Raw genomic sequence first — 24919 nt, 5'->3', positions numbered from 1 at the left:
GTTCATTATTCAATGATATATAAACCTAAATTAACTTGAAAAAGGTAATTTGATTTTCCAAGGCACAAACCACATATACTAACAGAATTTACAAAACACACAAAAAGTTGGAATTCTCTTTTATGTGTTTGGATTCTGATGGCTCAAAAAGTAATAAAATTTGACTTATTTCACAGATCCTTATTCTAACAATCTCTCATCCCAAGCCCAAGAAAATGTAAAGCCCAGGTTAATTTCCTGCATAAGTAGTCATTTAATTAAAGGACAAAATTAACAGGAATCAAAATGTTGCAGCTGTATTTTTTTGTTAGACATTATATAAAAAAAGAAAAAGTATAATACAGTAAATCATTTGTATAACATGAACTTAAAGAGTTCTCAAATTAATTGTGATCAGAATCAAAATGTCTTTTCAACATAATACTGAATGACACTGCGTCACACATCCCTCATGTCAGAGGCCTTGGAGTGGTGAGCCTGCACATGCATGTCGCCCGTCTTCCGTTACACTGCAGAACCATAAAACAAGGTTGAAAGGCAAACAACAGTTTTCTTCTAGTAGAGTTACTTTGGGTCTTAACTGACCCCAACAGTTCATACTCCTCAGACACCAAGAGTGAAGTGTGTCCTCTGGTTTCTCCTCTTACAGGTAAGTGCGGCCAAGATTTCATGTGTGTGTGTGATCCTGCTCCACTCACAAACACAGCAAGTAGTCTTGAGCTGAACTTCAGGAAAGTTCCCTGATGAATGTTCAGTGTTGGTATCAAAAATTAAACACAAATTCTTCTCAGAAGAAAATCTCTATGGCCTGTGGAATCTAGAAATTGTAAAAAGACAATTTAAGGTTATACATTTCTAAGTTAAAATTGCCAAAACCCTCCACAAATAAATTTATTGCTATTAATAGCTTCTCAGAAGTCCAACATGTAAAACATGAGGATGGACCTGCTTTGGTTAAAGGAGTATAGAGCCACAGAGAGCTCCCAACTCTCAGGCCCCTCTCGTACCCAAAAGGAATTATATAATGAATTCTTAAGACTACCCAAAACTTAGTTTGAATGCTGCTAGTTAAGCCCTTCAAGTACAAAGAAAGGCCAGGGCTTTGCTAAATCAGTAGAAGGAATGAACTGATTGATAAAACAAATTATTGGAAATTATGGTAAAGTTATGCTTTTGTTTTGCTTTTCTAGAGTTGGTAATGTGTTTGTGGTAATGTTTAACACTTAAGAAAATCTTGAGACAGCCCTGATGGCCTAGTGGTTAAAGTTCAGCGCTCACCACTTTGGCAGCCCAGGTTCGGTTCCCAGTTGCAGAACCACACCACCCGTCTGTCAGTTGCCATGGTGTGGTGGTGGCTCACGTAGAAGAACCACAACAACTTACAACTAGAATATACAGCCATGCACTGGGGCTTTGGGGAGGAAAAAAAAAAATCTTATATGACTAAAAATACTGTTCTGACTTTAAAAAATTGACATTAAGTGCTAAGATGTATAAAAAGCTTATAATTATTTCTTGACGTCCAAGTTTTGGACTCACTCTTAAAATTGTCATCTAAGAAAACTTTCAAGGACTTACTGGAGAAAATTCATATTTTAGTAAACATCTCTTTTAATAATGTATAATGGGAAAATGTATTAAATATTTTGACATGACCATACATAGAATATGCAGTAATTATACTCTTTTTCTTTAACATAGAGTGAACATTAAAAATAACTTTGGGGGCTGGCCCAGTGGCGTAGTGGTTAAGTTCATGCACTCTGTTTCGGCGGCCCAGGGTTTGCCAGTTCAGATCCCAGGTGCAGACCTATGCACCACTTATCAAGCCATGCTGTGGCAGGCCTCCCACATATAAAATAGAGGAAGATGGTCACAGATGTTAGCTCAAGGCCAGTCTTCCTCACCAAAAAAGAGGAAGATTGGTGGCAGATCTTAGCTCAGAGCTAATCTTCCTCAAAAAAAATAAATAAATAAATAACAATAACCTTCTTTTATGGGAGAATGTCTATTTCCTAAACATTTTTGAGTGTTTTGAACAATCAAAAATAAGATGATCTATTCCTGCCCAAATGTATGCCAGTCAAAGGGGGATCCTTAAAAATTTTTAAACAAACTATTTGCTTGTCCTTTTCTCCTGCCCTTCCAACCTTCTCTTCCTCCCTCCATATATTTATCCTAAAAGTGTCTTGTAGGATAGAATTCTATCTCACCTGGTTTCTCTTCCATAGCTGCACTGAGTTTACAGAGTAAATCTTTTAAATAATAATTGCAGTGGCCACGTTGTGACACACACAAAATAAAAGGAATCCATTATTTTAATTTAAGGCAGTTATCTATACTGAGGAGTTCCTTTCTCTTTGTATTTGGGGCTTGAACATCGTTAGACCAAAGGAGAAATGACAGACCAACTGCTGCAGCTGAAGGCTCGCTGTATAGTGGTCACCCCGTTAGGATCAATGCTATAGGAGAACTTCAAACACTATGACTTGCCATGGCCATGGAAAAGGAGGGAAAATGACAAAAGAATATGCAGCCAAATGAGCAAAGAGAAGTAAGTCTTTTCTCATTGCATGATCAATAAGAAACCCCATGTTATCTTTCTTTATGGTAACATGGACAGAGAATATAATTCACCTTGATGTGAAAAGTCTTGATTATGGAAGAATCAGCCAATATATTCCTACTAGAATATAAGCTCCATGAAGATGAGAGCCTGCTTTTCTTATTCATAGTTGCATTCTCAGCACCTAGAGTCATGCCTGGTACACAGCAGGCATTCAGATATTTGCTGAGGAAACAAATGTTCTTTGAGCTTTGGGGAAGCAGTAGCTTGTGTTAAAGATGTGAATATAAATTTAAATAAAATAGGAAAAAGTAAATGGGAGGGTGGGGAGTACTTTCACAGCACTCCTATAAGGATAAATAAATCAGGTGTTCTATAAACTGGGAGAGTTCTGACTATTATAGAAGGGGAATTAAATATATAGGTAAATTACTTTCATTGCTCTGAGATTAATTTTCTTAAATATACCTTAGCTACTTAAATAAATCAATGACCTGTGTAATACTGTTCTACAAATCACCTTTCACCAAGCCCTACAAGAAACCATGGGAGCAAAGAGCATTTTTAACTGGAGTGCATGCTGTCTGTTCAATATAGTTCTCTGCAGAAATACTGAATTTGTTTGTGTGCATACATAGTTCTTTGTGGCGTTTTTTTTTTAAATAAATACCTTGTTATAAGTATCATGAAATTGATACAGACAGAAATCTGACCTTGTCAAATGCTTGCTTGATGCATGTACCTCCATTTCATTACTTTTGTATTCATTTAGTTCTTTACGAATTGCTGCCTGAAATTTAAAAACAGGACATTTTTTTTCAGGACATTAAAAAGTTAACAACATGGTTATGAATTAACAGCCTTTCCTAATACCTGCTGACTTTTGCTATTTTGTAATATATTTTTAAAAAAGAGAAACAACTTTTTGTTCAGCATTTAGACTCTTACTCATCTTTATAGTCCTACCAAGCTAGTACATAGCCAGTGTTCTGGAAGTGTTTAATGAAGTTATTGTCTGTGCTGGAGTAGGAAGATAACCACCCCTGCTTCCCACTCCACGATACAGACATGGACCAGGCACATGCTTAGGGTACTTATAAAACAGTAATACCCAAATAATGAGTAAAGTTCCTCTTTTGGTGAACTTACTTGGAATTTTGCAGTTAGATAATCTAGAAAGAAGTCATTCTAACTTCAGCATACATTTATATTTTGTGTCATTTGGAAAATAAGACTATCACTCCATGTGAGTGAACAGATTACAGGTGTGTCATTCCATGGGGTAAGGTGTGGATCATTGTCTTTTCAGGGCCTCTCACCGGGCCCTCCTCCAGCTTCTCTCTCAGATGAACCCTCTAGGGGCCAGGTGAGACAAAAACATCAGACACAGCCTCTGGGACAAGGAAGGGCTTTGAGTCAAGAATTTCGGCGGACTATTATTCCTATACTCAAACAGGTCTGCAGCCAAAGATAATTTTTTCCTTCTCCCCTTATGACTGCACTCCTCTGAGAACATTGACCAAGGGCAACCAAAAGAGTGAGTCCAGCTACAGCATGTCTGCACTTATCCAAGCTAATGCAATGCCGATATGCAGTTACCTATAACCTCACATATTCACACTCCATATATAAAGAATGAGGAACAAGTAGCAAATTCAGCAAACTCATTAGCTGAATATATTATTTTCCTCTTCCTAAAAACTTTAAGAGTTCTGAAAATCACTAGAGGCAGGAAGGTATGATAGAAAGACTCTATAGACAGACGCTTCTGGGTTTAAATCTTTCCAGTCAATAGCATTTGACCACAGACAAGAACTTACCCTCTCTGGGCCTTTCCAAGTCATCTGTTCAATAGCACATCTAGAGGGATAATACCACTTCTCTCACAGGGATTTTTTTGAGGACTCAAAGAAATAATACCTGATAGGCTGAATTCAGTACAGGGCAGAGTAAGTGCTCAGTGAATGTTAATTCCCTCTGCTTCATCCCTTAGCCTCTGTGTCCCACTGCCTCCTGCTCCCTTCCTATCTCTCTAACCATTCTTGATGCATGTTGATGCACGATACTGTTGATGCTCAGGAGGTTCCCAAAGACACCTCAAACTGGATCAGTCCAGGACAGAATCCAGATCCGCCTTTATCTATACTGTAGAGGTTTCCCTGAATGCCTGTTGGATCGCTTCCATTCCTCTTTGTCCCCACTGTAGCTCACTTTCTCTAAATCTATGTTGTCTAGTCCCTTTGATGCCAGCCTTGCCTACTTTTCATTCACGCCCCAGACCAAAGTTTCTCAACTTCTACGTTCTTGACATTTGGGACTAGATAATTCTCTGTTGTGGGGGCTGTCCTCTGCATTGTGAGATCTTTAGCAGCATCCCTGGGCTCTATCCACTAGATACCAGTAGCAACCCCCATTTGTGACAACCAAAAATGCCTCCAGACATTGCCAAATGTCCCTTGGGCAAAACTGTCCCCTAGTTGAAAACATAGCCCTAACCCTGGATTATCTTTGTGAAACCAACATCTAGTCAAGGCATAGGCTTAATTTCAATAGCTGACAGCACCCACTATCTAAGAATAAACTCCCTGGCACAATATGATTTGCCCTTACTGCATGACACTATACCCCTACCCGGTACAGACAGGTCTGTTCTGTACCTTATCTGCTGCCGACAGTCTCGTCCAGGGTTTGTCTGCCCGTCTGTCATAGTCCTGCGCTTTCGCCACTTCCACATAATCACTGAATCGTATCAGAATTTTTCTGTCTCTTAATTCATCAACTGTGGGTCTCTGGTTAAGCTAAAATAAAAGATCATCATAGTTAGGTATGCCAAACAAGCTTTCTTAAAGTACTCTGAACAAATAGCACATTTCTATAAATAAAGATAAAACTCTGAAACTGTGAAATATAACCCTATTGGAAACAATCTCTAACGTAAAGGGCTTAAATTATACACTCTTAAATCACAACACCCTCCCCTTAACACATTTCATCAGGAGGACTCACACCCCCAGTAGCCTAGCAGTGCCCTGTACATAACACAGGCTCGAGGAAAGTTGGATGAATTAACTTAGAATAAATTTTATGGCAGCAGCTTCTTGTTTTCAACTATCATTAGATAATCTTTTTTTAAAAAAAAAAAAACTACTGATAAAGTTAAAATAATTACTACTAGTACTCATAAGTCAAGCTCAGGAAAGAGGAGATTTCATCATTATTATAGAGCACAGTGGAGACGGCAAGGCCAGAACACTTGAATTCAGAGATGGGCGGAGCTTTAAAAGTAGATCAGGTTTATTGGCCATAGGAAGTTTTAACTTAATTCTCTGAGTTCCCAGGTACAAACCCTTAAGGCTAATAAAGTTTTCTGCAATTAGGAGCTTCTAGACAAAGTGAAGGTAACCAAGTGTCTGAAAGGTTACTGAAACACTGATATCAAAGTATGCTTTCCTTAGGCACTGTGTAAAGATCTCAAATAAATGAAGAAAATGGCCAGTCAACATCTGGCTTCCTGGAAATAAATGGAAATGTCATCTGGATTGTCCTGTCACACCGCTTCTGTGCTGAGTAAGGACCTCATCCCTGGGCATGCTGAAGTCACACACTGGGATGTGGCAAAAGGCACTGCTCTCAGTGTCTGGTGAGCGTATTCACTGCTGCCCAGGAAATCCTTATTCACCATCACAGAGTGGTGTCTTGCATCACCCATCCCAATTGCTACAGAAGCAGCTTTTCTCTATTCCACCTTTTATTCCTTAATATTCAGGAAATAAAATACTTAAATTATAATACCTTTCGTGTCAATCTTTGCTTGATTTCTCTTCTTTCTTCCTGCTCAGTCTGATCATTCCTTTCTGTGAAAGATTAAAACAGAAAAAAAGAAAAAGGAAAGAAACAAATTGAGACTTTCTTCTCTTTAGCAAGGGAGCGTACTCAAGATCTCTACATTTCTAGTAGCTGAAGGAGAAATATCAAGGACACCTTGTAGGAGACACTTTTTTCCATGTAAGTTTTGGAGACACTTTTTTCCATGTAAGTTTTTCTTCACTTTACCAGTCACTATTCAAGATACGGTCTCATTGTTACACAGAAAAACTTGTATAAGGGAAGCTCTGCCATCATCCCAGCCTGGTTCTCCTTCGCCCTTCTCCATGTCAGAAATAACCCATATATCATTGCTGTGCGTTTAGATGCAGGAGAAACAGGAAGCAGAGCTCGCTCTCTCCACTCTAATCAAATATCTCTGTCTGTATGTTTACATCTAGGAACATAGATGGCAAACAAAAACAGCTTTAGTAGGATAAGTCATGTGTATATATATTTATATTTATATATATATGAATGAATGCATATGAATAGAACTGTTGCCGTTTGCTTTTTTTTTCCTTTAAAAGGTATACATACTTGTAGCCAACCAACATAAGATAAGGAACACCCTCTTCAGTTCTGGGCAATGTATGCTTGCCTAGAATTTCTATTTTCAAGGTATACTTCAAATCCAAACATACTCATGAGCCCAGCTGACTCTCCATTGCAGAAGGGAGAACGCTCCAGGACACGCCTTTTAGAGGATTCTGAGTCCTCGCCCAAATTGGCTTTGCGTGGCGAGTTGTGACTACTAACATTCAAGCTGCGCTCACACCTACACTTGGGAGCTAAAAATAGAGCGGAATGCTGAGACGTAGTGTAAAATGTATGCCTCGCCCTGGGATACGAGATAATAGAGGTCCTATTTCTGGCTGTCTGTTGCTAAATAAAGCCTCAGGTCCCTGACCTAAACAGAGTTCCAGTCCTGGGAAAGGGACCTCCTCCATCAGCACTCCTAGAAACACCACCAGGTTCGAGAAAGAGAAACGCTGCTGCTTGAAGTTAACAATTTCACATCATCTGCCTTTATTTAAAACACTTTGAACATTTGTGCATTTGGGGGATTGAGTATATGTAGTTTAATATTTTATCCATTGAACTTTTCAGTAATTTTTTTTAAAAAGGAAGATTCATCTTGCATTTGGGTGTTTTAGAAAAGGAAATGAAACCCTGTTATGTGCTTGGTTCTTAGTCCAAGTGATAAACCAGAAGAAACCAGTTATAAACTCTAATCAGAAAGCTGATAATTAGAAAAAAAAATTGTGACAGTATCACATGTAAGGCCATTCATGAGGGATTTAAATGACAATATGAAACTAATTCTTCAGATTTCTTAAATAAGGCACGGACAAATCTCAAATACAGCCTCCATGTGAAAACACTGAAACAAAATCAGTTCTTTCCTTTTTTAATCGTGAACATCAGCAGCATCGTTACAAGGCCCTATGAGCACAGTACGCACTCTGGAGAGCTGACCTCTGAAAGCGCCCGGCAGGGTCCTTCTTGGTTGGATGCTCCGTTAGGCACCAACTCCAGGAAGTCCTTCCTGAGAGCCTATGCCATGGGCTCTCTCTGAGCTCCACTTAGCAATGGGTTTGTGGATCTCTTATTCACAAACCCAGAAAACCTGTGCCTTACACAAAACAAGACAGACAGGATTCAAGCCTCCACAGCCAAGTTTTCCGGAAATAATGTCAGTAGCTTGGACAGTCCCACACGAGTCTTCCGTATGTAATCAGAGATGTGTTATTGCTCCTAAAGCAGCAGTTAGACTGTAGATGATGGGGCTAGGCAACCCCGACATGAACTTGAGCTCTACTCCCTTGTCAGGATTCAAGTTAAAGTCACACTACCTCCCTGAGTCTTAGCTTCCTCACTAGGGAAATGTGGACAGCAGTGCAAACCTCACAACTTCGCTGCAATGATTAAATGAGGGAACGCAGGCACTGAGTACAATGCCTGGCAGATTGGGTGGGCCTAATGCAGATTTATCATTTTAAGTATCATCATATATAAAGGGGTCACTGTGTCTTATGCTCATGTATCCATGAATACACAGGCCAAGTTCTGAGTGTTCCTCAGATATGACGGCAACTAGTCATGGGCTCCTCACTTGAAGGGGGGCAAGTACAACGCGATGATGCTCTAAGAACTCATTACAGGCAGAAAATGCAATATAGCATGAGCATTCGAGGCCAGTGTCAAGGGCCTGTGGGTATGATGTTCTACACCGGACTATATTTGGTTACCTATTCTCACCTCCATAGAACAAAACAAAACAAACACCCCCACAAACTAGCAGTGAATTTTCAGGTGTTCCCACTCAGGGTACTCGAGATGCTTCTGAGCTAGGACACACCCGACTGGTGCAATGGCAAAGAAGGGATTGCCATGGCCACAGAGGCGGCAGCCCATTTGTTCTCTTCTGCATACTGAAGGGGAGCGCAGTCAGTTTAGTTACCCACCTGCCATCTCTATTCACCAAGCCCCAGAACTGTTATTAAGGCGCCCACACTTATTTGCAAAGCCTAACACAATTAGAAGCACTTGCTGGTGAGAGGACCTGGCCATCCACAATAGTGAGGAAGAGGTTAGAACTGATGGAGAAACAGTTCCTGGGAGAAAAGCTTCTGCCTGCTGTGGGCAGCAGGCCACTCTGGGGCGGCACTGCCCACGTTGGGAACTTGCCCCACTCCAGTCTCGGATTACTGCTTTCAGGGGCATCTGTGACTTACAAGCTTTATAAATAAGTGACTTAATTTTTAAAAATTCAAATATTTGGTAACAAATGGCTTGGCTATTCTATCTGCCCACTTGATGAAGCATGCTATCAACGGAAAGCTTTTCTTCCAATCCTCCGACGTGGCCTTGTTCACATAATAAAGAGCAGTTGCCCTATCATAAGTTTAAAAAATAAAATGAAGAATTCTTAATCTTAGGGCTAAATATTTCCAACAGTCCACAAAGAAGGGACTTTTTTAGGCAGTTAGTGAGGCACTGAGGCAAAGCCAGGGCAGAGGAGTCAGGTGAGAGCCAGCACCCAGACCAACCAGAGGCTCTGTCCGGCGCTTTCTAACAGAAAGTCAGCCGGCACTGATATAACTTTGTAAAAAGATGTTCACAGAATAAACAACCAAAGAATGGTTGAGAATGACAGAGAACGTCTGCAGTGTTCATCACGTAGAGAAGAAAAAAAAGAAAATGCTCTAAAAATCCAGGTCCTTAGAAGAAACTTTTTATAGAAAATGTTTTGAAAACTAAAGTCTGTTGACCAGATATGTAAGAACTATCTAAGAAGGGTTTCACCTCCCCAAATCATCAATGACTCTGAGACACAGTGGCCTCCTCTACACTGTGGAGGTTATTCGTGGACACCAATATTCAGCATATGTTTTAATTACACAGTGAACTGTGGAAACCCAGGGGGTGTGGGGCTGGGATGGGGGCTCTGGGATTGCACCGTTTCCAGCCACAAAAAATGTTTCCCATGTTCACTGTTCCTTTGAGCTGTCTGCTTTACTCCCCAGGTGGAACAACCAAGGGGCTGTCCTTCTCTGGTGGGACTTATGATACTGTCCACACCTTGCCTGTGATGTCCGTGCCCATCACGAGGAGCTCCCACCCAAACGGGCCAGGGAAACCTGCTTAAAACCCAGCACACAAAAAGAATATTGATTCATTTCCCTTAGATCTACAGGGCTAATTAAACGACCCTGAAAATAGGGACATCTTTATGCCAGGAGAGCTTTTTATAAAAAAAAAAAAAAAATTTTAAGGGGATATTTCTGGGTGTATCAACTTTTCTTAAGGGGCTTGCCTTCGGAATTCCTCAGTTGCTCAGACTTAGTGGGAACACGGAGCGTTCAGCCGGCAGAGAGGGCTGGGTTTGGAACGCGTGAGAAAAGGAGCGAGTTCTACACTGCCCGGCACGCTGCGCTCCTGCAGCAGCCTCAGCACATGTGAGGGGAGCCTTTGGAGGGACCACCAGCTACTCACGTTTTAAGATATTTCTCCTCTCCAGTTCCTCCACGGCAGGTCTTTGGCTCAGCCGTCTGCGGAAAAACACTAGAATTACGTTTTGCACCATGGTGGCCGCCTGCAAATTCCACCTTGGGTCTGCGAGGGTTGGAGGTGGCCGGCGCACCCCCTAGAGACTGCTCCCCAAAAGCTGGAGGAGAGGAAAGGGACCTCTGGTAGCTGCCTCTTGCTGGCAAACCTAGTCAGACCCCCACACGGGAGGGAGGTGGCCCGGTGTCACAGGGCTGCTGGGGCAGTCCGCGCTCCACCTCTGGACCAGCAGCTCTGGCTCTTCATCTCCAGATCCCAGCCCGAGCCTGGCCGGTCCGGGCGTCCCCCAGGCGGCGTGTTTAAGCAGCACGGAGATCTGTTCCGGAGACTGTGTCCTGCCCGCTGGCTAAGGGTGTGGTGGGCAGCAGCACCGTCTGCAGCTTCTGTCCCGCGTTCCCGGACGCGCGCCTCCTGGTCCCTGCACACCAGCACCGGCCCTCCGCTCGCAGCTGAGCCCGCCTCCCCGCCAGGCAGCAGGGGGGCGTGACGACGGAGTTCCCGCCTCCCGGAGCCCGCAGGGCGGAACCAAAACTGGGGATCTCCTCCCGCCGCGTCCTGGCACGCGCAGCGCCCCCGCGCCTCCCGCCGCCGGCACCAGCCACGACCCAGACACCGTGTTTGTGCGAGATGCAGACAAATCATTATTTCCTTCGAATGGCTCACTGAGGGAGTTGGAGGATGCAGTCAAAAGATAAAATAACCAAAAAACAAAACAAAAAACCTCTAAGTAAATAAAAGGCTTGTCAGGAAAGGGAGGCACAATTAGTCAAAATTAATGCCAAGCTCCAATTATTTTTGTAACTTCAATAATGCTGTCCTTGGGTCAGAGCCAGAAACCTTCCCACTTCCGGATCCCTTAGCTGCTGCGGGGAGACAACAGGGCTGAGCATTTGAATGCCCAGTATTTGCCCATAATACTTTGCCCCAAAGAAGATGTTGCCTCCAGAAATATTTGTCTCCTATTTATAATCCCTGTCCCTGCACAAAGCTGAGGGCGTCCCCAGGTCTCAGCTGCTCCTCCCTCCACACTCTGAACACTGACAGTTTGCCGTTTGGTTCCCCTGGGAGCTTTGTGCTTCTGCTGGCTCTGTGGGTGGTTGCTTCAACATCTTGTCTCAATGTTGGTGGGACTTCAACCTGCCCCCAACAACTCCTGGCCGGGCCTCCGGATCTGTCCCGAGCAATTCATGCAAAACCTAGCTCATTGGATGGGGCTCCCTGCAGCCTGGTCAAAATACCCCAGATGCCATTCATTCACTCACTCACTAAGTGACTACAGAATATTTGCTCTGTGCCAGGCACCGTTCCGAGCCCCAGAATACCGTGGTGAACAAGACAAGCCTTCCCTGCCCTCGGAAAGCTCACAGTCTAAAGAGGAAAGAAGACAAGCAGTAAACAGATGAATAAGCCCATTCCAGAGAGTGGTCAGTGTCATGGAGGAAATAAGCCGGGGGGACGTGATGGATAAGCCATGAGGCAGGGGAACTGAGGGCAGATCCATTTCTGCGGAGGGCCCCTGCATGCAGAGAGGAGCCAGCTGTGGAAGATCACACCTCTCTAGACACAGTGTCTCCAGACCACTCGAGTGCTGGCCTTGAAGACTCGGGAGAGAGGAGAGGAGTGATCCAGGCAGGCTTCATGGAAAAGGAAACTATGAGCAGGGTTGTGGATAATCCCTTTGGTGGGTTGGGGGCAGGGGGAACAGATGTACAAGGGCCTGGGGATTGAAAGAGAGAATGAAGAGAAATCTTCAGGAACGGAGAGTAGTCCTGGTGGCTGGGGGGAGAGTGGAGTGTGGGACAGGCACACCAGGGTAGAGGGCTGAGAAAAGCTGCTGAGTTAGACCTTGCAGGCCCTTGGAAGCCATGCTACACGACCACACTTCACATGCCTGCACTTCTTGGCGCTGTGGTAACGGGAGTCAGTGAAGGTCCTGAGCAGGGCAACGACGTGGTCAGCTTGGCAGTGTCTGGACGGCCACTCTTTGCCAGCCCTGTCTCAGGAAGCCCAGGTCCCCTGCTGGCCTGCTCATAGAAAGGGCCACCCAGGGAGTCCAGGGGGTCCTGACCAGGAAGGTGGTGTGACAGAGCAGTGAGGGGATGGGATGCGGAACCAGGAAGACAAAAGTTTGGGAGCTCACTTTGAGACTTGTCATTTCCTAGCTGTGTGTTCTTGAGCAGATTATTTAGCATCTCTGAGCCTTGCCTTTTCACGCAAAATGAAAACTAATAATAGATCTTCTACAGAGTTGTGAAAATTAAGTGAGAGAGTGTACAAAAGCGTTTTACGACAATGCTTGCTTGGAATTTAGTGATTTCTCAAGAAATCATCATCATTTCTGTTTCAAGGATGTGTGTAAGTAAAGAACATTGAGTTTGTATTTTCAAAAGCCTTTCTGGATGTCATGTCTCATGCCTTCAATCCACACTTTTTCTCTGACCCTTACAAGCAAACCCTCTTTTCAGAAAAGCAATCCCGCAGAGATGCGTTCTCTGGATTGCCAGATTGCTGCTCCCTGTGCGCCTGCAGCTCTGCAGCCAGGAACTTTCTCCTGCAGCCCATACAGCGTCCTCACGTCCACTTCCAAGTCCAGGAGCCAGAGGGACCTCATGCGACTGAGTGGGGCAGGTCCTGCTCCATCATGAGTGACCGTGGAAACGCACCGCATTGGTCAGACCCTGCCTCTTCTCTCACTTGCCCGTGTCCAGGCGTCCTACTCTCGCCTCTGACCTACTACACTGGAGGCGGGTGCGCCAACGCAGCCGGTTTTGCAACCTGGCGCCCTGGGTGGCTTTTCTAGGAATTTCACAGGTTCACACCCTGGCTCCAGTGCTGGCCAACCTGGTGGCTTTGGGTAAGCCCCAGAGCCTGGTCTGTAAACGGGAGGTTGGTATCCTCACTTCCCAGGCTGCTGTGCCTAGTAAATGAGATGATGCAAGAAAAGGTTTCGCTCAAGGGCTGCTCCACCAGGACGGCGCAGTAAGTGTGAGCTGTTCCTACTGCGTTCCTTGTCATCATTACCATCATTATTATAATTGCCGTTATTATAATGTTCTCAATAAAAACTGTGGAATCGTAGAGAGGCATTTAAAATATACCAGCCTGTACCCCACCCCTCCAATTCCATGTATGAAAAACAAGGAAGGGTAGATAAACACTGGTGTCAGAAGACCTGAGGGGTCTCACCTTCAGAGCTGGGCACCCAGGGTTTAGATCCTTGATGTATCTGAGTCTCCATAAAATGGGACTAGCAAGAGAGCCCACCATGGGCCAGGGCCAGGATAAATGACACTAAAGCTTACTCAGTGCACCCTGCCTTCCAGACACTCCTTGCACCTGCTGTGCCCATCTGCTGTCGTCCTCGTCAGCCCTGATCTCTGCCTGCTTCACCTGAACGTCCATCAGACACAAACACCCACATGGACACCCCCACTCTTACCTCCACTCACATGCTCCCTCACACCAGAGCCTGGAGCCCCGTGACTGCCAGCGCCTAGCCAGGGTGCCCACAGGGACACCTGAGGAAGGAGGCCACGCATTTCCTCAAACCTGGAAAGTAACCCCAATCTCCACTAACACCGCCCCTCACCCCGAGGCATTTTCTTCCTGCAGCCTTGTCTCTCCTTCCCAAATGAAGACTAACAATAGATCTTCAGCTGTGAGAACTGAATGAGGTAATGCACAGTAGTGTCTACACCAATGCTGGCTTGGGATATAGTGATTGCTCAAGAAAACCCCGCCTGGAAGTTGCCAGCTGGTCATGGACTGAATTCCCAGAAAGGCATTTCATTTAATTCGTATGTCTCGGAAAAGTAGAATCTCGCCACCAAAACCCATTCCCTTGGCCAGATGAGGGGTGGCGGCAGGCGCCTCCTAGCGCTCACGGCAGGCTTCAGCAGCTGCGGCTCCTCCCAGGGGCGATGAGGCTGTGAGCCAGCGCTGGCCCCAGGGCACCTCTGAGTGAGGTAGAACGGGTAGTCCTCCAGGTGGACGCAGCCCCATAGGTGCACAGCTGTGAGCAGAACAAAGCATAGCCTGCTGGGTTGTCACTCATCCGCCCCTCTCCCCAGAGGGAGCCCGGGAGCCCAGGGTTGGCACAGGACCAGAGTCCCAGGCAGCACTGCCAGGCCGACGAACCCCACCCTGCATGGTGCCTACCGGGACAGCAGACCCTGATCGCTGGGGAAGGGGTGGAGCAGGAGACAAGGGCGGTGCTGCAGGTGCAGAGCTCCAGTCTAGACTCGCCCGTACCCAGGAAGACCACCCGGGATGGGGACCCCACTTCATGAGACTGTGAGCTCTGCCTTGGGTTAACCAGACCCTCCCTCGTCAGAGGTTTAGTGAGCACCAATGACAAGCCCACCCATGGGATACAGTGGTAAGAAGTCACACCCAGCCCTGCCTTCAGGCTCTAGGGGGTGACAGACATTCATTCCATTATCAAACAAACAACTGTGTATTTCAGCAGTGACCAGTGCTGTAGAACCCTAGGGTAGGTGCTGAGCTGGATAGGGACGGCTCCCTGGAAGCTCCCCCTTGAGTCAAGGTCCAGAAGATAAGCAGAGATCATTAAGCAAGGAGGGGAGGGGAGAGCTCTGGAGGCAGTGGGGGGAGCACGTGCAAAGGTTCTGACATCGGAAGGAATCCTGCACGTGCCATTTAGACTGAAGGGAGGTGTGTGCGCACCCATGGGGCAGGAGAACTGGGCAGGGGGAGGACCACACAACTTGGAGTCTGCGGTGAGGAGCCTGGGAAGGTGCTGAAGAGTTTGAAGCAGGCAGGTGTGGGATGGGGCTGAGGTGGTGCCAGGACTGGATTTGCATTCGGAAGCACTCTCTGGACTCTTCCAGAATGCTGTCCAAAGGAACAGAGCAGAACCTGCCACTTGGAGAGGGGACCCTCTCAGGGCCGGGACCCCCATCAGATAGAGAGGACAGGCGCCACGGCCCTGAGGCGAGTCAGACCTGGGGAAGATACCGGCTCTACCATAAGAACAATGCAAACTCCAATTAATATACATTAGACTAAATCTATATAAAACGTAACATTTCATCCATTTGCTGCCTGAAACTCAGCTCAACTCTCTACATGGGGGTGGGGCTTCCAAAACAAGAGTGACAACAACCCTAATGTCGAGTCACGCAGACACGACGGTGCCCATTTCACAGGTGAGACTATCAAGGCTCAGAGGGGCGAATGTGATCACATCACGTAGCCCCTGGAGCCCAGCACAGGCAGACACGAGTGGAGTGAACCAAGGAGCGAGTGAACAGACGCCAGCTCCGCTCCTCCCTGTGAAACATGCTCTGTGGCCCAGGGGACAGATGCTGCCAGAGCATCCTCGCCTTGGAGCCTCGGCAGCAAGGGGCTCTCAGAGGACCTGCAGAGATACAGCCCCGGCGCGTGGCTGGGCTTCGGGAGCTAGGCCCAGGCCTGGGGCGGGGAGGGGCGGGCGGGATTCCCCAGCTTCCTCCTGACTGAGAACCATCTGCTGCTGCAGGTGACGTGCCAGTGCCGCCTGGAGGGGAGGAAGCCGCAGTCTATTTCTGACTCTCCCCACTCAGAAAGCCCAAGTGCCATGGCTAATTACAGTGCCGTGTCAGGGTGGGGCAACACCGAATAAAGAAATGCCAGGGTAGGGAGCAGCACCTGCCCATCTCATGCCTCTTCCCTGCCTGTGCACACCCGAGAGGCAGTGATGCTGGGGGACCAGAAACATACTCAATAGGCCTTACCTGAGCAGGAGGTCACGGTGTGGAGCCCCTGGCAAAGGGCAGGGTGACAGGTGTGGCATCTAGGGGTGTATGCAGGTATGGGTGTGAGGGCCCTGGGGCTGTCAGGACACGGGAACCAGGCTATGCCACTGACCCCACAGGGGCTCCCCGGCCCTCCTGCCTCTCGACTGAACAGATCCACACCTGACCCTGAGCTGTGAACACGGAAATGACGGAGGCAGAGGAGACCCCGTCAGTGAGCAGGTGATGAATGATGGTGAGGAATGGATGGAGGAGGTGGAGGCCATGAGACCACTGATAGCTGGGTGACCAGGACACCCGGAATGGGTTTTAGGAGAATGAATGATGCGGATGAACATCCACATTCCTCAGGCTCCGTAGAAGGCTCTATTTCCATTGCCCCAGAACCAGCACTGAGGCCGCAGCACAGGCACAGAGTCTCAACTCAAGTCCCAGCTCTGCCACCTGCCTGGGTGACAAGGGTTAATGCCCTCCCTGACCTGGGCCTCCAGTTCCCTGGCCCTCACCTGCCCCAGTGAACCAACGGGGGTGCCAAGGGGGTCGAGAACACTAAAGATGAGGAAGAGAATGCAACACAAACAGGTGGTGGTATAATTATTAGCTTCCATGTTGCTCATCTTGTTTGCTGATCCCAGACCGCCTAGCCTCAGCCAAAAGAACTGCAATCTGCACCCTGCTGGTCAGGATCCCCAGGAAACAATCCTGCATCAGACACTCACTCAGGCCTCCCTTCATCAGACACTCACTCACCCCCTCCTCCATCAGACACTCCCTCCCTCCTCCATCAGACTGTCTCCATGACAGGCTCACACCAGGCAGAGGGATACGGTGGTGACCAAGGCCTGCCATCCATTGCTTTCATGGAGCTTACCCCCGCTGCACCATCACACCAGCCTCCAGCCCATCTGCCACTGCCCTGTGGGCCTGGGCTCTAGAAGCTGACCTGGGCCAGTGCTGGAGAAATATCCATTGCTCACCAGACAGTCTGGGGCTCCTTACACTTCTCGGCCCCCTTGCAGTTAGGCAGGGCTGTGTGGCTGCTTCTGACTGATGGCTAGGAGCAGGAGAGATGTCACTTCTGGGCTGAGCCCAAGAAAAGCAAGTGGGAATCTTCCATGCATTCCCTTCCATGGCAACCTGGGGCCTTGGGCAAGTTGGCAGAACCTCAGAGCTGAGCGCTCCAGGGCAGACTTGGCATGAGGACAGCTGCCCCGGAGAGTCACCCAGATACACAGTGGGCTTCACAAGCAAGAAATAAACCTGTTCTTGGTAAAGGCGCTGAGATTTGGAGGTTATTACTGCACACAGCCTAGTCAGACCTAACACACGGGATGTACAGCTCAAGCCACAGCTGGCTGTGACACTGGCCCTGCCCCCCAGGGCACCATGCCACTAGGACCAGGGGCTGCCTCCCACCTCTGCCTTCAGCCAGGACCAGCCTGGAGCCATCCCCAGGGGCAGGGAGCCTCGGCAGTCCAGCTGGGCTGAGGGTGTGCAAGCACTCCACTCCCTGACACCCCCCAGGCTGGAGGGGCAGCCTGGCCACAGGCCCTCCAGTGCGCCATGGTCCAAATCCAGCAAGCAGTTGCATTTTTGGCTCACACAATACTTTTTAAGACGTGAATGTGAAGCAAACATTAATCAATTAGGAGTTTTCACTTTAAAAAATCAGTTACCCTGCTTCCCTTTAAGACAGGGAAGAAGTGCCTCCTCCAGGTCCAGACTTCCCAGGCAGCCGGCTGGAGCCGAGGGCTGGGAGGGGCCCCAGTTCCTTGGTCCCTCGCAGTCCCCACTCAGGCTCACCTCCCCTGGCCCGTGGGCCCTCAATCTCATCGTCTGGGCTCTCCGCTTGCGTTACCTGTGGGACCAGGCTCCTGAGTGAGCTGGGCCCTGAGGACTTTCCCTCCTTGTCCTGAGGACCCCCTTCTGCCTCCCAGACACTCCTGGAGGGAGGGTGGTCAGGGGCGAGTGGCCCCCATTCCTGGGAGCACCTGGCACGGCACGAGGAGGCCGCTCGGAGGCCCACGGACAGCAGGTCCAAACCCAAGCTCTGAGGCCAGGGGTGAACATGTGGCCCCTGGCTGAGCACCCCCCAGGAGCGCCCAGCCACACAGCGCCTTCCCTCGGGGAGAAACGGTGCACAGACAGACCTCTTTCCAGGCCAGCTTCTCTCCATAAATCAGCGTGGCCACAGCAGTGGCCTTTCTGCTCTGACTCAGAACAGCCGCGGCGTGCGTCTGCGCGTGACGCCACCCTTCTCGGCGTGATCACCAGGTCGCCCTAGGAGCCTCGCAACAATGTGGCACGTGGAGACAAGCCCTGGACGTTGCGGGAAGGGGAAAATAACCTGGTTGCAGAGGTATCTTGTGTAAAGTGACATCTTAGGGACCAGAAGGAAACAGAGGGGGACTGCATAAGTGCAGGGCTTAGAGGTGAGGTGGTTCTTCTTTTTGTTAAAAGTCCCTCAGATGCCATTATTATGCACGTATTTTAAATAATAAAATGCTCATGCAATAGCAGGATGCAGCCCACCCCAGACCCGCCGGCTGAGCACCAGTCGTGGGCTTTTCAGCCCCCACAGGAAGGGCAAGCTGGTCAAACGGCAGGCTGCCCACCTCGGGGTCAGCCATGCCAGAAAGTGCCCCAGGACCCAGCCTCCTGACCCACAGGCGAAGCGGGGGCAGGGCACCTTCTGGACCACAGGGGGAGTTGTGCCAAGCTCAGCAGCTGACAGTGCAGCCTCTTCATCAGCCGCACTGGAGTGGAGGTGCCAGAGGGCAAGGGGCCGTCAGGAAGGGCTGGCCTGCCCCAGGCCAAACTCCCCACTCAGGCCCCCCCAGCTGCTCCTACGAGGGGCTGAGGACTGAGACGCGCAGACAGTGTGTGGTGTGAGTGCTCCGTCCGGGTTGGCCACAGAGGCAACTGTTGTGTGGGGGGCCCCAGCCTTTCCTGGGTGAATCCAGAGAAATGGCCACTTCCTCCCAGACAAGCCCAAGGAGAGCTGCTGCCACAGAGCCTCTCCTCCAGCCACGGCCCCACGGGCGGACCTGTGCAAGGCACAGAGAGACCCTGAAACCAGGGCCCAGAGCTGTCCAGGGAGAAGGGGCCATGAAGGGGGCCAGACCCCGCTCAGCTGGAGGCAGGTAGGGGAACCGTGTGGGGGTGCTGGGAGCTGCAGAGAAAAAGGTGCTGGCAGGCGGCTGTTTCGGGGTGGACTGGCACCTTCCGCCTGCCCCAGGCCGTGTTCCAGGGGCTGTGCACACCAGGGCCTCCCGTCCTGCTGCTGCCGAGGGGTTCGTGCGAGGAAGGCGGCTGGGGAACAGCATCCGACTGGAACCCCTCTCCCTGGTACCCAGGTCACGAGGCCTCGAGGAGGCCTGTGAACCCCGAGGCTGTCACTTTTTCCTGTCCCTGCTGACCAGCTCGTGCCCTCTTTTTTGCCAGGTGGGAAACTGAGTCACAGGTAATAAAAATCCATAATCGCCCTGATCCCCATAAAAAGTCCCACACTTGCTATATGTTTTTCTTTTCATCCCCTAACAGCTCTGTAAGACGGCTACCATTAATATGCCCATTCTACAGAGGAGGGGACTGAGGCTCCATGAAGCTAAGCACTCCAGGGTCACACAGCTCACCAACGGTGGAGTGGAGCGCCAAGCCCAGTTCTCCGGGTCCCCAAAGCTAAAGCTCTCAGTCACGAGCCTCTTCCTCAGGCCTCTGACCTTGCCGTCCATTGACGAGCACACTTAGCCCGAAAAGCCAAACCCCAAACCGAGGTCCTCAGAAAACAGTTAATGAAAGACCAGGGAAGCCTCTGAAAGGACGTTCTGCGGGCGGAGCCTGATGCATCCAGAGAAACGCCTCCTCTCTCTGAGCATGGGCACCTGCGCCTGGACGGGGAGGCTGCGGGGAACCCAGAGTCCTGCCCTGCATGTCCCACTCGGTGACCCTGGGTGGGCCCCCAGTCCTCTGAGCCTTGCTTCCTCCTCTTCCCAGTGGAGTTTACACAGGGCCAGCCTCCCGGGGTGTCAGGAGGACCCTGCTGGCACGCTCACACTCGCCCCTGCACTTCCTGGCTCGCCTAGGATGGCTCCCATCCCCGTCACGCCTCCGGAAGCCTTCTCCAGTGGGAAGGAATCCCTTGTCTCTGGCACTCCCTACCCCCTGGTGATGACTACCGGCCTCGGCCAGGACTCCTGTGAGCTTTCCTGTTTCTTCTAGATTCTCAGCCTCCTGAGGGCAGGCTCCGGGTTGCTCCAACTTGTCTGGAACAGTGCTGGCTGAAAGGCAGCAGCTAAGGAGCAGAGAGCAGGCTCCGGGCCCAAGTCACTTCAGGCCTCAGTCCTGACCCTGACACCCTCAAGCTTCTGGCAAGTTACTCCCTCTGATCTTCAGTTTTCTCTCCCAAAATGCACTGATTGCAACACCCGCCTTTCGGGATCACTGAGAGTGAAGTGGACCACCCAGAAGCTGGGAGCCAGTGCTGGCCCGTAGCAGGCCCACCGTCAGGGCCTTTCCTAAAGCATCCTTTGCACACGACTGCCCCTCCTTGCAGGACGGCCACAGTGGCCCGCAGGAGGACCACAGCAGCCTGCATGGCTTAGGAGCTGCAGGTAGTTCTGAGAAGTGGGAGAAGCAGCTGGTCTGCGGGGAAGGACACACCTGGCCCCAGCCAGCCAGCAGTGCCCCTCGGTGCACGTGCCCCAAATCTCGACTCCAGCCACAGCTGAGGTCTGCATAAACGGCTGCAGTCCCCTCAGCGTCAAGCGAGAAGGGAGCAGCGATTCCTCCCAACAGGCAGGCGCCTTCCTGGAGAACCAGCGCAGCTGCACAACAGACAGCTCTCCACCCACAGGGATGCCCGGCTATTCTGGGAGCTCCTTCCTGGGAACACCGATCCCACTCCGCCGCCAGCCTTGAGTCACCGAGGAACGCCGGTATCCCCGCCTGGGACGGGATTCCCCCAGCGGGGCGGTGTGGATTCCTTGTTCCAGACGCACAGCCCTGTGCAGGGCGTCAGGTTCTGGGGATCGTGAAAGAGAAGACAGATCCTTGGCTCCCCAGGGTGCTGTCAGGGTAGGGGGACTGCCATGGGCAGGAGGGCGGCCTTGGAGAGAGGGTCTCTCCAGGAGGAGACATGAATAGAGGGACACAAAAAGACCAGGGACAGGCTGAGGAGCACAGTTTGTCCACGTTGGGGACAGCAGCGTCCCCCAACATTAGGCCCCTGTCCTCACAGTGACGCCACAAGTACAGATCATTGCCTGTTGAGAGCTCACCTGGGGAGGCGCTGGCTGCTGGTCCCCCGACCAGGGGCAATCCCCATCACAGCATCTCATGACCTCAAGCCCCCCAGGAAGCACATGCCCAAAGCTGGCCTCCTCACACTTGCTCATCATCCAGGGTCCTTGTCTCAGAGGCCGGTGCCAGCCATCATCCAGACTCTCACCCCCGACCCCTGGGTGACCGTTTTTCCCTCTTGCTCCCTAGTCCCCACCCCCAGGAATCTCCAAGTCCTCTGGGCTCCATGTACCAACACCTCCTACGTCCACCCGTCCCTCCCGCCCCCCAGCTGCCTGACTCAGGCCACCAGTCTCCATGGGCTCCCAGCTTCCCTGCCGCCCCTTCCACCAGCCCCCACAGCAGGCTGGACCTTCTGAAGGGTGACCCTCACCACACAATGAGCTTGAACTCGGGTCCCCATGGAACTCAGGACAAAGTTCAAGCCCCGGGAGGCTAGCAAGTTCCCCAGGGAACCCTTCCCAAACACTGTGCCCCATGACTCCCCACACTGAGCTGCTCACACTGCCCCCTGGGGCACAGACACCCTTCTCCTAACAGAGGGGTCCCCAACCCCATTAGACCCTATCACCCCTCACAACAAGTATTCTGCCACACCCCCTTTACTCCAACTCACCTATACACATGATTTTAAAAACCAATGTCATGTCCTGGCTGAAACATAAAGGAGAAAGAAAGGCTGGGAAGTGTTAACCCAGCATATATACATCAATGTGTATGTGTTCACACACAAGCACACCAGGTGCACGGCGAAGGCGTCAGATGCCCGCACATCCACACAACGATCACCATGACGTCAACATCAGCCACTCTCCGAGTGACGTTGCCACAGAGGGGGAGCCATTTCCTGGAAGGAACGGTTCTTGGCAAAGTTCTGAAGGAAACAAAGTGTGTCCCCAGTCAATGTCCAAGGCCTCTGCCTTCTGGGAAAACTCAGTCTGGACAAAACTCCACCAGCTCACAGTGCATCTCCAGTGCGTTCAGATGGCGGGTTGCTGACTGTAACGGGCTTCGAACCCACACGAGTGCCTGGGGACACGGAGAGTCAGGGGGAGCCGGGTGCGAGTCTTTGGCACTCAGGAAGTGCCCTCGACTGCAGGATGCTGACTCCCCAGGCCTGGCCCCAGAACACAGAAGACCCTGTCACCAAGACAGCCCACGAAGCCACCTCAAGTTTGCCAAAGGCTGCGAGGCTGGCTTGCCTGGCACTCGTGCTCTCGGCAGCCAGCTCACCTGCTCTGGAATCCCTGAGGCTGGGAGAGGGGCCCATCCTCTGCTGCTGACCCTGGGCTTCCTGATGCTCAGGAAGGGCCTCCCAGGAGCACTGGTGACGGGCCTACTGGCCGGCCCAAGGCTCTCCCCTCTGCCCTGGGGGCCAACATCCTGCAGGAGGGATGGGCCCCTCATGCCCAGGTCACTCCTGGGGCAGGGAGACAGCTCTGGGGCCCTGGGCTCACCCCCTTCTCTTCCACTTCCTCCAGCGTGGCAGTCCCCCTCTGTGCCTCAAGGTGGAGTGACGATGGCCCACCTCCCAGGTTTATGGTGGGATTACAGATGGAGGTACACGAAGCCCCACAGGCACAGGATGGCCACACCTGAACACTGAGTCAGCGCCCCTAAGCTTTGCTGTCTCTATGGCCACTGCCAGTCAGGGCCTGCCAGCCCCGTGCAGTGGACCACAGTGAGCTGTCCCAGCCATGAGGGGTGACCCCCGGGAGGAGGATCAGGCCGCTGACTTCTGGGACCGGACACGCGCCGACCCGACGAGAGGCACTCGCTGTGGTCTCTCAGCCCAGGTAGAGCAGAGAGAATTATCCAAAATGATGCCAAGCCCTGGCAGGTGCTACTTTTGAAAGGAGGGATTTGGAGTGTGGAAGAGAGGCCCAGAACACATGTGAGGGTGCAAGAGAGGAGAGCGAGCGCGCCACCTGCATGAGAACTGAGCGTGTGTAAGAGATGGAGACAGAGATACTGTGTACGCATGAACAAGACGCAGAGATTACTAGAACGTGCATGAGAGGGTGAGTAAGGGAGTGAGATGTGCTGGAGAGATCGTGCCAGAGTCTGAGAGGCGGGGCACGAGCTGCAGAGGGCTGAGTCTGAGAGGAAGGTTGTAGAGGAAAGGCCCCGGTGGGGGGCGGGGGGTACTGCTGCCTGGCCTACTCTGGTCCCAGCTGAGCTCAGGCCCAGTGGGGAAGAACCAGGACCAGGATGTGGGCCCCACCCATCCCCATCTGCTGACCTGTCCCTCCACCACCCCCCAGCTCTCCTTTCCTCCCCCCACTTCCTCCCGCTTTGGCTTCTTTTCCTTCTAACCATATATGCTGTTCCCTCTGTCTAGAAGGCTGTTCCCCAAGATCTTTCCATGGCTTACCTTAAATGTTTTCTCCTCCAGGAAGCCTACCCTGACTACTCTAGCGGAACTAGGCGTTCTCCGTGCCAGGTGCTCTCAAGTGCATATTTCTGTTTTGTGGCCTTCATGGCCTGATTTTATTTATTTTCCTGTTTATTCTCTGCACTTCCTCACCCCCAACCAGCTTCTTTGTGAACACCCTGATGTAAGAACCACATTGGCAGTATCCAGTGCTGTGTAGTCAGAGCCTGGAACCAGGTCTGGGGCGTGGTAGGCAGGAGGGGGAGGGGAGGGGAAGAGCAGAGGGAAGAAGGAAGGAAGGAAAGGCAAGACAGCAGGTTTATGTCAGGGGACCTGAGCCTAAAGCCTAGTTCTGACAGAGCAGTGGGGCAGCCCAGAGGAAGCCACCATCCGAGCCTGTGAATGCTACCCCCACCTGCCCCATCTGGCGATCGCCTTCTAGGTGAAGAAGGCAGTGCATGTGCAAACCCCACAATGCACGGAGCCGGCCTCTAGGGATCCGACACCCCCACAAGGCAGGGACTTCAATCGTCCCACCGCTGCTACATCCCCAGCACCTTGCACAGTGCCTGCCGGCCACTCAGCCAAGGGTCCTGGGCATGTGGGACATGCCAAGCCTTATGGGGGCCCTGGGCTGCCACTGTAGTAAGAGCGTGGAGCCCAAAGCCATCATCAGCCCAGATCCTAGTGAAGTTCCCAGTTATGAAGTCAAACAGTAATTTAGGTGCTGCTGGTAAGGTACTTTGTAGATGTGATTACCGCCCATAATCAGGTGACGTTCCGTAAGGGAGACTGTCCCAGATGGTCTGGGTGGGCCTGGCCCAATCAGCTGGAAGCCTTTAAGAGTAGGGCTCAGGCTCCCTGAAGAAGAAAAAATTTGGCCTGTGGACAGCAGCCTTGGCCCAGGCCTGAGGGTCCCAGCCCTTCCCGACAGCCTGCCCCACAGATTCCAGACCTGCCTAGCCAGTCCCTACCGTCACCCAAGCC

General features: G+C 50.6%; 1 protein-coding gene across 7 annotated transcripts in view; it reads right to left on the bottom strand.

Annotated features, from left to right (window-relative positions):
- Positions 1-270: 270 nt before the first annotated feature.
- Positions 271-24919, bottom strand: part of PHACTR3 (phosphatase and actin regulator 3) — a 245187-nt gene continuing 220538 nt past the window's right edge. For all 7 annotated transcript variants that reach the window (XM_070486200.1, XM_044748444.2, XM_070486198.1 and 4 more), the window contains 5 exons: positions 10430-10485; positions 6359-6420; positions 5224-5364; positions 3280-3356; positions 271-817 (listed from right to left, as the gene is read on the bottom strand). In XM_070486200.1, coding sequence (XP_070342301.1) covers positions 802-817; positions 3280-3356; positions 5224-5364; positions 6359-6420; positions 10430-10485 — 352 coding nt within the window. In that variant the 3' untranslated portion in view covers positions 271-801. The remainder of the gene's footprint in view (positions 818-3279; positions 3357-5223; positions 5365-6358; positions 6421-10429; positions 10486-24919) is intronic.

Source organism: Equus asinus, chromosome 15 (assembly GCF_041296235.1).
Source record: "Equus asinus isolate D_3611 breed Donkey chromosome 15, EquAss-T2T_v2, whole genome shotgun sequence".
NCBI classification, from domain to species: Eukaryota; Metazoa; Chordata; class Mammalia; order Perissodactyla; family Equidae; genus Equus; species Equus asinus.
This window is presented reverse-complemented; position numbering and strand designations above follow the sequence as displayed.